At 32.7% G+C, this 17874-nt stretch overlaps 1 protein-coding gene across 1 annotated transcript in view; it reads right to left on the bottom strand.

Moving 5' to 3' along the window:
- Positions 1-17874, bottom strand: part of LOC111681408 (cyclic nucleotide-gated cation channel alpha-3) — a 214725-nt gene that overhangs the window by 50305 nt on the left and 146546 nt on the right. The window contains exons 3-4 of the mRNA XM_046954158.1: positions 12421-12745; positions 9226-10274 (exon numbers count right to left, since the gene is read on the bottom strand). Of these exons, the coding sequence (XP_046810114.1) occupies positions 9226-10274; positions 12421-12745 (1374 nt within the window). The remainder of the gene's footprint in view (positions 1-9225; positions 10275-12420; positions 12746-17874) is intronic.

The raw sequence follows: 17874 nt of genomic DNA, 5'->3' as shown, positions 1-17874 counted from the left end.
TGTGAATATTAAAACAAAACAAAAAACAAGTATGAAAGTATAGTCAGGCATGGTCGACCATATGATACTCTACACCAATCAGTGTGTAAAAAAATTTGATTATTTTTAATTTGTTTTTTAACTTTAATCTGAAATATTTTTACTTATTTTGTAGAAAGAGAGGTTTTCGACAAGAGAGCTCATAGGGGAACAGGGGTCAATATGTACCTATCCTTATAAATGTTGGTAGAGGAATTAACGTCTACTTCAAAGTTTTTCTACACTGAAAATAATCCATGCTCAACTTTACGAAAAAATATTTCGTAACTTCTATATTCGTAATATTTACAAAAATTTCGTATATAATACGAAATATTATTTAATAAAACCCTTTTCTATTTTTACGAAAGTACGAAAACCTTTCGTAATATTTTTTTCTTAAATTTTAGCGAAATTAAACATAATGATATGAATTATATTATGATTAAATAAAACTACAACATTTTTATAAAATTTAAGAAAAAGTATAATATTATTCACAAATTATTTTTATAAAAAATTGAAAATTCGTGTGGAGAATAATTTGGAACTAAAATTAGAAAATTTATTTTAAAATAAACAAAAATGTTTAAAGAATTAATATTTCGTAAATTTTACCATATTTATTCAAAATTCCCTTTTTTCAATTTATGTAAATTAATTTTTTCAAGAATATTTTGCAGTATATTAAAATATTTCGTACAATTTCGTACATATTACGAAAGAATTTCGTATTGTGAAAGAAGAACGATGTGTACAATGTACAACATTTTTCGTATATATTAGGTAAGGATTGTTTTCAGTTAACAAGTAAATATATAAGTAAATTTTGACTTTCACGTCATTTTCTGAAGGTGAGTTTGAATGGGGGCTAGGGTCAAATGAAACCCGATCATTACAAAAATTAGTAGTGTCATTTAAAGTTCTATAAAATATAGTTTAGCCGATTTTTGTTGACATATTAGACCATTTAACGTAATTATGAGCCCAAAGACCCTATTTGGGGGTACGATTGTATGGGGACTATGCGAAATAATGGATCAATTTCAACCATTTTCAATAGCGTTCGTTCTTGGAACAAAAGAGTATGTGTCAAATTTCATCAAATTATATTGAAAATTGTGACCTGTAGCATGTAGACAAGGTTTACATGGACACATAGACAGGCAGACGGGCTCGACATGGAAAATGAATCTGGGCCGATTGGTATACTTTAAGGTGGGAGTAGGACCAATATTTTTGAGTTTGACCAACATCAGCATAAACCTTTCCACTATAACAATGTAGGGTATAAAAACGATACTTTGACTCCCATTTAAAACTGCTGATAAGAAATAGATTACTGTTTTTGTATATGTGTGCGTATTTGTTTATGTATGAAAAAAGTGTTAGTGAATATGTACTTGTATGTTTATTTGCAAAGTAAGAGGTACAAGGACATTCATTGCCAGCAGCTGTTTTCCTCACTTCAAATCATAGATATTTTCTCTGGTAAACATAAAAATACACACATGCATACATACATATTCATAAATATGTTTACAAATATACACATTTATATATTATATATTCTATATACTTATAATATATATAAACATATATAGCGAATTTATGAATAAGAGAGTTCATATCCCTTTTCGTATTATCCTTGTAAGAGTGTTTGCTTTTTGCTTACTAGGTACAAATAAATGCAAGGATACATGCATGCGGATGATGACGATGATATTGGTCGTTAGGTTAGTAGAATACAGTTCATGTATTTTTTAATACAACTCGAGCAGGGTAAACCTTTTTTTGTTGTTTTTATTATTTATATTTATTTTTATTTCTTGTTTTCTTTTTTTTTCAAAGAAAATGAAAATAACAACATAAATAATCTCAGAACATAAAAAAAAATGTTGAAATAAAATAAAATTTTTAAATGAATTATCAATATGTACGTATGTATGCATGTATGTGTGTATGTATGAGTAAGTTGATGATGGTGAGTGAACTATGGAGTAACTGGTTTTATGTTCAGATTCTACAGTTATGATGTTATAAATATTATATGTAATAATTTTATTATTCTGGCCTTTTTGGCAATAAATCTTTTTAAATGAAATTTCAAAAAATTTTTAACAAAAAATTTATTTGAAAACAATATTTCTGTGGAGTATTTAGTTGTGGCAACAAGTTAAAGAACCTTAATATACATATAAATCTATGTAGATTAATGTGTTTTTATACATAAGTACAATAAAATAAAAATTCCGTAGTCAATATAAGTGCTTCGACTAGTCTATAAACAAGTAAGTATAAAGATTAGTTCACTAACTAATATACAAACTAGACCATAGACGGAGTTCATCTGTATTTAATTCATTACCATTTTTACTTTATACAAAAATATGTGTTATTTACCATTTTTTCCCAAAATGTTTAGAATTCTAAAATCAAGTACTATTCGTTCTCAAATCAAGCCCATTTTAGGACTAAGGCAATCCAATATATAATTCGTCTGAGACCAAGTAAAAATGCATTCAATCAAACTTAAAATTTTGCAACTAAGTACGTTGTAAGATCAAGATCAATGAGCGCACAACAGTTCAGATAGTTTTCTAGATGTATTTTTTTCGGATTTGAAGCAGTAAGCATCAACCTAACCTAAGCTTACCTGACCTAAGATCAAGATTACAATACTCTGGATAAATTTCATAATGGATTACTTAATTCTTTCTTTGTGTGTATTCAATTGAATGATAGGAAGCTTGATAAATAACCAATACAATAGTATATCGATTATACCAAATGTTTGAGGCCCGACACAACCTCGACAGAAAACCAGTTTCTAGAGATAACAGTTTCTAGGCGAAATCAATTAGGAGCACATCCCGCAAAAATTTACTGTCCCTATTTCGGCAGAGTTGCTTAAGAGTATGCAGTGGATATAGGACTATATCCTCAGATGCAATATGTGTAATAGCAGGAATAATCCTAAAAGACTTAGAAGCTGATGAGTTGTATACAAATTATGTAGCGAAGGAAGCTAAGTATTGTAAATGAGTATAGAAGAGAAAGAAAGTTAATAGAGTGCAACGAAACCATAATTAAGTGTCAAACAAGATTGGAACACACTCAAAATGGAAGATGGATGTACAAGCTGATCCCAGTAATGCCAAAATGGATTGACCGCAAACACGGGGAGGTGAACTATCATATTACCCAATTTCTCCTATAAAGGGTATCTGTTCAAATGTGAACATGATGACTCACCAAATTGTCCAAATTGTATGGAGACGGTGAATACACAACACGTATTCCTCAAATGCTCAAGATTCAATGACAATAGTTGGAGACGGAAATAGGAGGGCTAGGTGAAATAATGGACCGATGTCAACCATTTTCAATGGGCTCCGTCTACGGTGCCATAAAATATAAAGCAACTTGACTTGTCTCCAAAATTGCGACCTGTAGTTTGATTACAAGATTTACAAGCAATATTCGGGAGGTGCAGTTGTATGGGGGCTAGGAGAAATAATGGACTTATTTTAACTATTTTCAATAGACTGAGTCCCTGAGGAAGATCATGTACCAAATTTCATTGACTTATCATCAAAATTCCGACCTGTAGTTTGATTACAAGGTTTACATGGACGGACAGGCAGAAAGACAGACAGACAGACAAAAAAATTTTAGTACAAAAAAAATGCATTCCATTGTAAACAATATTAAATTCTTTTCGCTTCCTTGGAAGACAATAAACATCACTTTAACACAAGGTACAAAAATTCACTTAGTGTTACTTTTGAAGTAGTGATAAATGTTATTCTTTTGGAAGTACTTTGTTTTACTTTTTGATGGGAAAAAGTGAAACTCATTTCTAAATAATTGAAGTATTTGAGCCAAGTTTAACATGCTAGATACTTAGCTTATTTTGGATCATTTCAATCTCATTTTAAAATCAAATCAAGCACGATATGAGATCACTTTGATCTCAACACTTTCGTGCTTGACTGATTCGAGATTAATTCAATCATTTTGCACTTGATTCAAACCAAACCGGGCTTACCGTACTATTGAAACCGATACGGATTGTTTCAAATCCGGATATCTTGATTCTTTTTATTATTCACATTTTGTGTAATTATAGTTTTTTGCTGAGTGTATAGAAAAAAAACTACAAAGTCATTACCAAAGTTTAAACAAATCCTGTATAAAATATCTTCCAAAAAAAAAATACTCATTACTCTTCTGTATGTGTTTCAGTTGTATTTATACCCTACACCACTATAGTGGGGAGGGTATTATACGTTTGTGCTGATGTTTGTAGCATACAAAAATATTGGTCCAATACCCACCTTAAAGTATACCGATCGATTCAGAATCATTTTTTAAGTCGATTTAGACATGTCCGTCCGTCCGTCTGTCCGGCTGGCTGGCTGTCCATGTAAACCTTGTGCGCAAGGTACAGGCCGCAATTTTCAAGATAATTTGATGAAATTTGGACCAAGCATGTTTTTTGGACGAATTCTATTGAAAATGGTTGAAATCGGTCCATTATTTCACCTAGCCCCCATACAACCGTACCTCCCGATTTTATGCTATAATTACGTCAAATATTCTGCTATCTCTCTAAAAATTGGCACAAATAAGTTTTATATAAGTATAAATGATACTGCAGATTTTCGTAAGGGTCGGCCTATATTTGACCCTAGCCCCCATACAAACCCTCTTCAAAAAATGACTTGTATGCCATTTGTATCGCAATGAAACTCAACAAAACTAACTGTTATTTAGAAATACATCCTTTTCCCAAATTTACCGAGGATCGGCCCATATTTGACCTATATAAAGCCTCATTTAGAAATTTTAGTTTTTTATCAATAAATGGCTTAAATATTTTGGAATTATGGTAATATTCAACACAAAAGTTTCTTTACAAAAAATAAAAATTTTATAAAAGTAAAAATTGTAGGGTATCATATGGTCGGCCATGCCCGACTATACTTTCCTACTTGTTTTTTCTAATTTAGTTATTTTTTTTTAAATTAATGATTTTATTTAAAGCCAGCCATCAAAGTAAACAGCAAAAAGTGAAAAATTGTAGTTTTTATTTTTAATTTATAGGAAAGCTCAATGATTAGGAAGTATTACAAGAAAAATCGACAACTTCTACTTGACTTGATTTTATTTAAGTTTTTTTTAAGTTTATTTGTGTTTAACTAAGTACATATATTTTGTATTTAGTAGCAACCTAGCTGTTTTAAAAGGAGTCAATGTGTAACAAATTTAAACACTAAATGCTAGACAAAATTTCAATTTCGAGACAAACACTTCATATTGCTGGGATAAATACTAACACACATTCCCTTTTACATACATATACATGTATACACGCATGGCCATAAAAAAAGTAATGAAAATAACAGTTAAAAAAATGAATGACATGAAGAGGTTCATCTTATCTGTCATTTAATGTTTTTTTTTATACCTTATAGAAAAAGAATCTATAAATAAATTACTTTAAAATGATTTTCACTTGAGAGATTTTAAATTCTATGCCGAAAACTCAAAATACTTTATATATAAACTGATTTTCAGATAATTTTGAAACGATTGTCTTAAAATCTTAATTTTTATTAGTTAATGACGCAAATTGGCAACTATTTTATAGTTTATCTGTTTATTTCATTTATTTCGATATATAGTTAATAAATAAGTAATAGAGACATTTCCAGAAGGTACTGTTATTCGAAGCATACACTCAAAAAAATATTTAAATAAACCGTAAGGTAAGTACGATTAATCTTAAATTAAGATCAAGTATTCTAGAGATCTTTAAATGTACTTCCTTTTATAATTGGATTTAAGCTCAAATATAGACGAAGACCAAGTTCAGAGATAAACCCAAAGACCATAGTAAAATCCAACTACCGTACGGACTACTATATGGACTAGACTTATAAACCATGCTGGTCTCTTAACTAGTCCACAGAATTGTTAAGGGATTAACCCACAAACTGGTCTATTGGCTATTCAATGGACCCCTATATTGTCTACTTAATAGTATTGTTCATAAACCAGATAAATAGTTAATTGGCTGGTCTCTCAACTAGTTCATAGATTTCTTAAGGGACTAATTTATGAAGAGGTATATAGCTTAATCAATAGACTTTTATATTGTGTAGTTTATAGACTAGATTATAGGAATATTCATAAACTATTTTATAGTCCGGAGAAGATGACAATATGTGTTATCACAGGAAAGACAAACATTTTAAAGTTAGCAGAATGCTGTTTCCTGGGCCAAAATAAACCGGTAACAGAATGAGTTAAATACTTAAGCAAACATTGGCAAAATATGAGTCCTTCTATGGTAGACTTTTTGGGCAAACGACTACAGGGAGTTAAGTTTGTACAACTGTTTGGGTAAAAGTGATCTCATAAGTACTGCATCAACCAAAGATCTTGAACCATTAAAATATATATAAGATATGAGGCGGAATTTAATGTCGAATAGCGAACTTTGAAAGCGAACTGGTAAAAAGCGTTTATATGACACGTCATTGTATATGTATACTACACACATGGAATGACTATACACATTCGTGGGACATGCTATATCGCATACCAGAAACAATATATAGCGAAAGCTTTGAAACACCAATCCCTGATAGAATGTCTTGGTTAAGTGCAAATACTCGTAGAAATCTGTTGCTACACGGATGACTATACATGAGGGGTGGGAAGAACCAAAAAAAAGAAATATACCACCAATTAAAATTCCGAACAATAATGGAATCCGTAAATCGGATTGGAGTAATTATGGCGACCACAGAGCTTGACATATTGAGCGACAGTCAGAATGCAATTAGGACGATATTTGATATTAGAGTTAAATGGAAGAACACATCGGATTGTTAGAAAGTACTAAATAAATACTCTTCCAAAGGATTTGGCCGGGGCGTATTACCTCGATAAATTACCCTATCTTGGTGTGATTGCATTCCCTGGGAAAAGAGGTATTATCAATACATATATAAACTATTAACGATATTAAGTATCCTCGGCCTTTCTATGGATTGATTTGACATAACAGCGAACTAGAGAAACACATAATCAGGCATTATGGTGGCTAATTGCCGCAGGACTTTGTAACTTGGTTAAGTTTTCTTTGGTATCCAAGTAGTGACTGTTTTTTAAACCCAAATTCGCCGGAAGAGAAATGGTGTTGGCTAAAGAACTGATGAAGAACTGACAGTGGGATCAATAATTCAGGGAACTTTGGGACAAAGCATTGGAAATAAGTTAGTATGAGTTATGATACGGTATTAATGTAGGACTATGCGGATCATACCATCTCGAATTTCTAGAGTGAGTTTGTCGGATGTTGTTCTCAATGAGAGGGTCGGTATCCTATACACTTGAATTTTCCTTCCTTGTACAAGTATGTTAATGGAAAATTTGGTTCTTACCAGACTTACCAAAGTGTATTCGTTCTCTGTGAGTAAGAACAAACTCTTCGGCTTATTTGATGGATTCATGTTTAAGACTGTCGAATGACATATCTAGGTACTGTGGCCAAATCAACATGGTTGTAGCAATGGTTTAGAGATTATATAACTCAAGTACTTGTAGGGCGTTAGTAGATCATCAAAAAAGCTCACCTAGTGGTTGAAAAATACCACTGTGAAGGCCAATATAGCAGGTTGTCACGTAAAGCACTTTGACTTTCACTCTCCCAGAGTTAAAGTTTATATCATACATCACTTGGAAGTAGTCGGCAACAGAAGAGCGAATATAACAGCTTTAAGGGGGTGAACTCGAGACGAAAGCAAAACCATTTGATGCAACAAAGTTAGCATTCAAAATATGGGTTAGAACTTTTGGAATATTGAAACGGTTTGTAGATCCACAAAGATTCTTAAATTAAGCAAGTCTAGGATTAGTATACTAAGTGGAGCCATTCAATTATGGGCCCAGCTATACAAAATTGGACGTGCAGATTCAGACGAATATAGAGCACATAGCGAAGACAGTAAAACTCTGGAACAATTTATTTGCCATTGTTAGTTTATCGCCGGAATAAGATTCAAATATCTTGGATATAATAAGTCCAATAAAACGGAGTTTCTCAACATCCTACGATAATACTTTCAGTGACTACTATAGCAGATTACAATAGGTCCCTAGGGGAGTTTCTTCAGCTGTAGATACAACCTTCTATCAACCTAATCTGAGTCCATACAGGCAATTACTTTATTTTTATTTTCCGATTCAATCCATAAGTTTATAGTTCCACGTTTATGAAGTATCTTTATAGCACTTCTTGAAATTAACAAAATATCAAAAAAAAGAAAAAAGTCACCCCCCTGTTTATACTGTTTATAAGTGATTTTCTATAGTGTGTAATAGAAAACAGTTGAATCTATATTAAAAGTTAATGTGATGAATTTACAGTTGAATAGAGTTGGGTTGATTTTATTTTCTACTTATTTTTTTACATTTTCTTATTTTGTATTTTTTTTTTCATGATTCTTCTTCCAAATCAGTTATTCTGGGTCATCACACTCTGAACTATTAAAAAGTTTACAATTTCGCAGGCATAAGAACACAAGAACGTGTTTTATTTTATCTTGTGTTTGTTATATGCTCTTTAACCTTTTTTTAAAAAAAGAAATAGAAATATTCTTTTGAATTCGATATTAATAAGTATGAGTTTTGAAAAAGGTACGAAAAAATAAGCACACTTATGTTTTAATAAGGGAGTATGAGATTTCTCATGTGAAATAATAAAATATATATTTTGTAGATGACATATTAAAGTTGTTTAAAGTTTCCAAAAAAAAAAAAAACGAATAAGAAATTTCTTAAATAGACCCTTAAATTTGTTTAACATTACTTATAAATTTCACAAATAATTTTCTATACATTTTCAGCAAACTTTTTGCATAACATATATAAAGTATAAGAAAAGTTACTAAAATCATATGTCAACTTAATGTTTAGATTTTATATGTAAAACATGTCAAAAACAAATTCAATTAACAAAATGTTTAATTAAAAATTCAAAGCTTTAAATAAATTTTGCAAATTTTCCATATTCACTACGAACAGTAGTATGTGGTTGCCAAAAAAAAAACCACAAAAATCGATCATTTCTTGTTAAACCGCAAAAAAAAGAATTAAATTTTAAAGAAAAAAAAAAACAAAACAACAACTTACCTTGAAATTCCTTTCGCGCTGCACTCACCGACGTCACTATATTCGCCACATGACCCAGAACCGTTGCAAATAGCATTAATCCAAATAGTAATTGTAATATCACAAATACATATTCACCTTTTGATCGGGGCTTAGGTAAATCACCGATCGTTGTTAAAGCTAACGTACACCAATAATAACTTTGTAAATATTGTTTAACTACATCGGCCGATTCGGAATCATGATAGACCCAATTGCGGCTACCAAAACCGTTATTCTTGTGTATAATATGATAGAGACACCCGTTCCAATGGAATATCACAAGTAGATAATGTATGAGAGCGATTGAACGAAATAAATTTGGATAGTTTGTATGACGTTCGGTGCGATCCATAAATGCCCAAAATCTATAGATTTTAACTAAACGAAACGATCGTAATATTGAATTAAATCCTATTGATAAATATAAAAAATCCAATGGCAGCAAACACAGGCAGTCTATGTAAAATGTTGTCGAATTCATATAGTGTTGACGCAGTTTTGTTGCATCCGTCTGCAGTACACCGTCCTCCAGATAGCCGGTACGAAAATGAAAAAATATATCTATAAGATATAGGAGATCGGAAAAGTAATCGAGACAAAACCATATCACAATTGTGCGTCGATTGATTTCCTGAAATGCAAAACGATAGATTATCACCCAAAAGTTATAGAGGAAGGCCAGCGAAACGACCATCGACCAGTAGTAGCACAAACGCCCCGCTGGATCGAAAACAAAATAGAGTTTTCGTGCTGCTGTTGCGGCTCGCAGCCGCTGTGATGGTGTGCGTCTGGGTGGCTTTTGTTGCTGCTGCTGTAGTTGTGTAGTCGAGGAACGATGCTGATGATGTTGCGATTGTTGTTGGTTGTGCTGTGATTGCTGCTGCTGTTGATGATGATGGGGATGTGACATAGAGGCAGAGTGTTGTAAATGATGTAAGGAATTGTTGTTTGAGGACTGTTGTTGCTGAAATTGTTGTTGTGTGGCGGTTGTTGTCGTTGTTGATGTACCGGAACGATTGCGGGGATATCTTAGGGAGAGAAAGAAAAAAATGGGAGGAAATTAAAAATTTGATAACATGTTATACTGTGAATGAAAAGAATTCCTAAGAAATTAATTATATAAAACTTAATGGTAAAGGATAAAACAGGGAAAAGCTGACAGTGGTTGATACTTACAGTGGTTTAGAATCTACTTTTTATGGAAATAATTCGATATCTGAGAAACTATTTGATTTATTTTGAGATGTGGTGTTTACCTATTACCGTATCATGAGTCTACGAGAAGCCAATGGAATAGTTAGTTAGTTAGTTAGTTAGTTATCTAGACGAGGAAACAATTCCTCACCTTCCCTGCTATTGCCCAGTAGAGAGTAACAAAAGCATTAACTCCTACGTTCACTACGGTAAGACAACAGGACCGCAACTAGGTGGACCCATGTAACTAATGATAGATTGAGTTGCTGCCCTTCTAACTAAACCTAGTTATCAATTTAGTTAAATGGTTCCTTTATGATCTCTTACAGAAACGTAAGAGATCTTTCGTTTTTAAAATCTTGAACTTTCGTTTTTAAAATCTTGAACTTAAAAGCCCCATTGGGCGGCTTCAGTTGTATGGGGGCTAGGTGAAAAAGTGGTCCGATGTTAACTATTTTAAAAAGGCTTCGTCTACGATATCATAGAAGATCTTGTACCAAATTTCATTGAATTATCTTCAAAACTGTGTCCTGTAGTTTGATTACAAGGTTTACAAGCCTTATTCGGGGGTTCAGTTGTATGGGGGCTAGGTAAAATAATGGACCGCTCTTAACCATCTTCAATAGACTTCGTCCTAGGGACAATAGAAGATCATGTACCAAACGCCATTAAATTATCTTGCAACTTGTGGTTTGATTACAAGGTATACATGGACGGACGGACGGACGGACATAGCTAAATCGACTCAGAAAATGATAATAAGATTTGTATAGGGCCAATATTATTGTGCGTTACAAACATCAGCACAACCCAATATACCTTCCCCATTAAAGTGGTGTAGGGTATAATGGAGAAAGAATTGTTCGTTCGCATTTAGAGGAACAGGCAGCTTATGTTAATGTCCATTTAACTATTTATATGGGCAGTTTCCTCTCACGAACCATATAGTCCAGACTTTCTCCTATCGATCGGTGCTCTTTCCACGCCTTTTTGTATGAAATTAATATATTTACTGTTAAAAAATTCATAGAGATTTATTGAACAGAATTTTCTAGCATTCAGTAACTAATAACATTTTCCATATGTTACCAACAATCCGACAGGTCATTACAACTCTCAACTTTCATACGTTAAACAAGCAGTATAATCATCATCAACAACACTCACCTTGACAGTGCTCCAAATGTAACCTAAGCACTCCATACTGCCAATGCTCTAGAGTACTTTAGCTCACTGCCATTAATGTGCTTGTACTCAATATATTCTCTTTTTCAGCTTTGGCACTTTAATGGGTACAAATAGAATATGGTTGGAGGCGTAGAACGCAAAGGGCGCACTAGTCGAAATGAATTTCAAAGATTCGTGTTCGTTTTCTTTTTTACATATATTTTTTTGTTTTTTTTTTTTAATGCACTTGAGTAAAATGCAATAAATTGAAGTAAATCTATCCATCTTTATTTGCAAAATCGTACAATGTTAAAAACCGAGATTGGCAGTCAAAATAAATAAGGAACGAATGATTTCTAGCAGAAAAAAATTTTGAAAACACTTCTTGAAGAAGTGTAGTTGTAAATTTTTTTAATATTTATTTTTAAGGAAAATATGTGAAAGCTTTTGTTCCCTTTGTGCCGATCACTGCTTTAGTTATATAAGTTTATTTTTGTGTATGTTTATTTCTATATACCGAGAGTTGATAGTTAAAAGTGAAATAAAATTCTAAATTTCTAGTTTAGTGTTTATCAGAGGAAAAAATATCCCAAATGGAATGGAACAGCAAGAAATGTTAGATAAAAGTGATTACATACAAATATTCACATCAAAGTTCAGGAACAAAATGCAATAAAATATTTTTAAAATAATTTAATAATATTTCTTTAATAACTTTATATCACGTAAGAGAAGATTTGTAATTGTTTTGTTATTGTTATTACTGAAAAAGTCGTTTCAATAAAAAAAAAACAATTAAATAAAATTACTTACCGATCTGTGCCATTACAAAAATTCCCAGTAAATTGATGCGGTCCATTAAAGGTGTTATCCTGTGAACCGCGACCCGTTGATCGTGTCCATGTTCCCAGCAGCGGTTGATCGTTGTCTTTCAGACGTCCGCGTGATTTTCGTCGATCGTTTTGTTGTTTGTTGTGTAATAGATCCATATCGGAGGCAGTGCTTGTATTGGCCACATGTAAATTGGAAGCTCGTGATGCACATGGTGTGGCTAGGCTATCGTGTGATGTAAAGAAACCTTGCTGTGAAACACTTTGGCCAAATTTTGGCTGTGACATACCAAATTTTGAGCCTAAATCTGAAAGAAAAATATAGAGTTATATTATAAAATTAGTCAATTGTAGAGATATAAAAGTCGATAAATCTACTAATTATATGTTTATATTATGTTATTTAACATAAGGGTAGAGTGGAGTTTTACTACATAATTATAATAAAATATAGGAGCTAAATAAATTTCTTGTAAAATATCTAATAGATGCGGCATCAAAGATTTATGTACTTAATGTTATAACAGCGCCAATACTACTTAATTTATAACATGATGCCCTACACCACGGAGGTCTTTTCAATCCACTGGGTAGACTTGGACAACGGTCTACCATCGCCCCTGAATCCTTCAATGAAAAACCTAGGTGGCAATTTGTGTACATGGATTGCTAAAGTAATCGAGCTATCTAATCTCAGACCTTTGTTGCCCCGTTACTTAACTTCCGAGATGTAAAAACATCACTTCCGTTTACAACCACACAGATGGGATGGCCTCATTTGATTCGGCAACAGCACCTAGAGACGTAACCGGTAGACTGATGTACGAATTCATCAAATAAGCCGAGAACTTTGTTCTTACTAACAGGGACCCACTGTGGTAATTCTGATATGTTCAGATTATACTTTGAACATATCTGGACAAGGAAGGAGATTTTATCATTTCATCCCGTACCATATACAATTAATGCCAACTCATTTCCAACGCGTAGTCCCACAGTCACTCCTCTGTGGGGTATCTGTTGTTTCGGCAACAGCACCGAACTTATCCCAAAATATTGACATTACCTTACATCAATCTTTTACATCTGCAGGACATAGTCCTGCGAGCAACTGGCCACCCGTAGTACGTAGTGCTCTGTTTTGACCTCTTTTCAATCTATGCAAGAACTAAGCCAGGCAGTAGACTGTAACCAATTTTTTAGTTCCGGCCAGAGGTATTGGAATAACCCCTCTATATCCCGGAATTGCAATAACACTAAGGTGGAGGCTTCACCAAGGTAACATGCCCCCGGGGGAAAACAGAACGGGACAACAATAGTCATAGATTGGAAAGCTCTAGTATTTAAGCTCATGTACAAAAATTTTCATTTCTGTATTCATTTCAAGACTCAAGCGAAGTTGGTGATTTGTTCTACAAACTCACATAGTGGTTGTATAAGTGGCACCGTGAAATAAAAACAAAAGCGCAAGAGAACACGTAAAGCACTGGGACTTACAGATACAGACGGACGTGTTGTAGAGATCAGAAAATAAATGACGTACATATGCATCTCATAAAGGTGAAGGTTATAAAAAACTAATTATGTGAATCCGGGTTCAATGAAATAGAAAATTTTTGTATATTTATTTAAAAAACATTTTTGAACGCCGTCATGACAGTTATTTATTAAGGACGGAACTTAGGGTGTTCCGAACAAACTATTCTTTATGTTTGAAGATAAAACATCATTATCTCGTGAGAGCTAATCTAAAGTCTATCGTGACTCAAGTAGAACAACTGCTGAACGATAGTAAATGCCATAACGTCTTAAACTTGTGTAGATGTTTATCTTCTATTGAGTGGACTATCGACGATCCAACACTTGCCCTGCATGAATTCTAGTAGAACATACAAGTGCGTACTTTTTAAACATTGTCACCATGAATAATACCGAGAAATACCGCGATAAGAATCAAAAAATCGCTAGTTAAGTCAATCGCGTTTGATGCGTCACTTAATGATGTTTGTTTGATGCAGAATATTTTCTAACATCCAAGGACTTACTCAAGTACATTCCTTAACATTTTAATAGACAGGGCAACCACACTACTGAGTTAGCCTAGCATGCACTACCACGAACTAGGAAATCTTCATCATCCTGAGGGGAAATCAATACAGAAGGGAAATTATCTTATAGCTCTATGAACCCAATAATTGCGCCAACCGTAAAACATATAGTTTACCTTAGTACTGTAACATTTAACAATTGTACAATTCACAATCGGTGTTGTACGGTTATATTGTTGTATGTTGTAATATTTAGGCCTTACACCACTATAGCGGAGGGTATTATGCGCTTGTGCTGATGTTGTAACAACCACTTTAAAGTATACATATCGGCTCAGAATCACTTTCTGAGTCGATTTTGCTATGTCCGTCTGTCCATCCGTATGTCTGTCTGTGTGTCTATATAAACCTTGTGAGGAAGAACGTTATTGAAAATGGTTGAAATCGATCCATTATTACACCTAGCTCCCATACAACCGAATAGGACCTTTGGGTACATAATTACGTTAAATATTATCTGTATGATTTGTTTTTGTTTCAAAAAATTTCATTTGAAATATTTTTATAACATACGACGCTACAAGGATACAACATAAATTATGAATTGGACAAATGTGGTACCTTGGTTGCGATAACAGTCTGAGATGAAAATCTTGCATAAATCATTGATCTAAACACGAATAAAATCGACATTAATAAACGTTTTCCAAATTCAAATTTTAAAAATAATTCACAATTGCTCGAATTTTATCAACTATTGTGAATGAATAATTTATGTAAAACTAACGAGGGAGGATGTAACAGATAGAGAAGAATGGTTTCTATTTATACAAAATATTATTTTAAATGTAAAATAAACTCGAAAATTTTAAATTTTTTTAAATTCCTTGATTATGATTAAAAGTTTATAATATTCACCTGGAAATAGTGTCGGCAAAACAATTAGTTAAAACTAAAAAAAAAACTATTAAAAAATCTCACAAAAAATTGAGCTATTGAAATTCTTTCTAATGAATTGACATATTTGTAAACAAGTTTTAACATTAGAGTTGGTTAGAAAATGTTCAAACTAAATTTTAATTGCTTTTTTTTCTGTTGGTCCTAGAAAATACCCATTCACAATGATTTATGCCAAAACAGAAGTGAAACTTTACAAAATGTATAATTTTTCAATTTAAATAAAAACTGGGACAAAAAAAAATATTTTTAAAAACAACAGCATCATCATCATCAGTAGCAGCAGCAATAGCAAAGTCATTGAAAATGGAAATAAATTATTGGGATGCAGTAGTCAACAAACAAACAAAACTAAAATAGTAATTTGAAACAAAACAAATAGAAAATATAAAAAATAACAGAAAAAAACAAACAATTTGTAAACTCTTACCCAAAAAACTATGACGATCTATGGAGAAACGACGTAAACTACCCAAATCAATACATTGTTCATCACCAGTCATAGATGGTGTGATAGAAAGTTCAGTAGTGTGAAAGTGAACACCACCAGCACTACTAAAATCCCCCATACCATTCCCGGCCAAGACACCAACACCGCCAACACTACTACCACCACCACAACCAACTCCTCCTCCAGCACTACCACTATAATCATTTAGACCACTAGTATAATCCAAAGATGTTGTGGTTGTTAAAATGCCAACATTACTACTAGACAAATCTAAGAGTGCACCACTATCACCAACACCACCACCCGAACTACCACCCCCTGCATTGGATGCTGTTAAGTAGCCGCTACGTGTTATGGTGCCATAGAAACTGCCATCTAGTTCAGACATTTGTTGCTCATTAGCCGTAAGGGGATGTATGGAACGTGAACTATGATCACGATAAAGTGGTCGAGGTGATGGCACCAAATGACGCAAAGTACCATTCAATGATAAGCGAGGATTCATAATTTCCGGATAACTGGCGCGTGGTTTTTGTATTGCAGCTAAATTAATTTGTTGCTGATGTTTTGCGGTTGCTGTAGACGCTGTTGGTACTCTCAATGAGTTGCTGGCACGATTGCTGTTGTTGCTACATGGAACTGCTGTTTTATAGCTGTTGCTATGATTTTCCTTCATTGTTGTTTTAGCTGTTGCTTTGGCTGCCGTTTTGTGTTTTCGCTACAAAAACACATGATGTTGTTTTGTAACTGTTGTTGCGGGTAGTTGCAACAATAATCGTTGTAGGCAAGTTATTGCACAGATATCGTTGCCTTAATTTCTTTTGCCTTGTTGCTGTTGTTTGTTAAATACTTGATTTTGTTGTATTTTTTAACGCTGGTGGGTATGTGTTTGTTTTTGCTAAAGTTGACTTATTTTTGTATATGTATTTTGTTGCCAAAAAAATCATTTAATGTTTTTCTTTATGCTATCGATGTTGCACCTGTTTGCAATCGCATTTCCTTTACTTCCGCTTTAGTTTGTCCTGTTTTTCATGTTTACTTTCATTTGTTGTTTTACTATTAAAATGAAAACGGAATTGACTTTGTTGTTTTTTTTTTTTGTTTTACACTTAAATTGCTTTAATATTTGTTGAAAAAATAAATCGTGCATTTTTTTTGTACATATTAGGGTGGCTTTTTTATGTGTTGCGGGCAATTTGGGATTGTGGTAGTTAAGTAATAGAAAATGTTTGGTTTTAAGGTGATAACAATATTACGGATACATACATACAGTTTTTCTTGGGGTCATGCAGCTTAAGCGGTAATAGTTTTGTTCACAATTAACGAAAATACTATCCAAATAATTTTAACTAAACAAATTCTTGGGCCCATTATGATCCATATCTAACATCTAAAGCAAAATTTTAGAAATGCTATAGAAGGGTAATAAACTATTCCATATAAAATACCAAAGACCATTTAGTCTACTAAAATACAAGTGGACTAGTCTTTCGACTTTTCCTTAGTATATTCTATATACTTTTTTATAGTCAATAGTCTAGTCCATAGAATATATAATAGACTAGAGGCAATCAAAGTCAGTAGACTAGTTCATAGAATATGCCGTAGAACAGTCAATATACTACTCTATTGAATAGTCTGTTGAATATTACATAATCTAGCGTTTAAAATAGTCCATAGAATGTTCTAGTCAACAGACTTGTCAATTTACGAATCAGCTCGCTTGTCCAAAGAATGTCAATGGAATAGTTCATGTCAATAGTATATAGAAAAGTCAATTGACTAGTCTATATAATAGCCCGTGTAATATTCAATAAGCAAGTCTATAAAACAAGTAGGAAAGTATAGTCGGGCATGGCCGACCATATAATATCCTACACCATGAGTATATTTAAAAAAATGTATTTTTTATAAAGAAACTTTTATGTTGAATATTAGCATAATTCCAAAATATTTAAGCAATTTATTGATAAAAGAACTA

Source organism: Lucilia cuprina, chromosome 6 (assembly GCF_022045245.1).
Source record: "Lucilia cuprina isolate Lc7/37 chromosome 6, ASM2204524v1, whole genome shotgun sequence".
NCBI classification, from domain to species: domain Eukaryota; kingdom Metazoa; phylum Arthropoda; class Insecta; order Diptera; family Calliphoridae; genus Lucilia; species Lucilia cuprina.
Note: the sequence above shows the minus strand (reverse complement) of the source record. Positions and strands in the feature narration are given on the sequence as shown.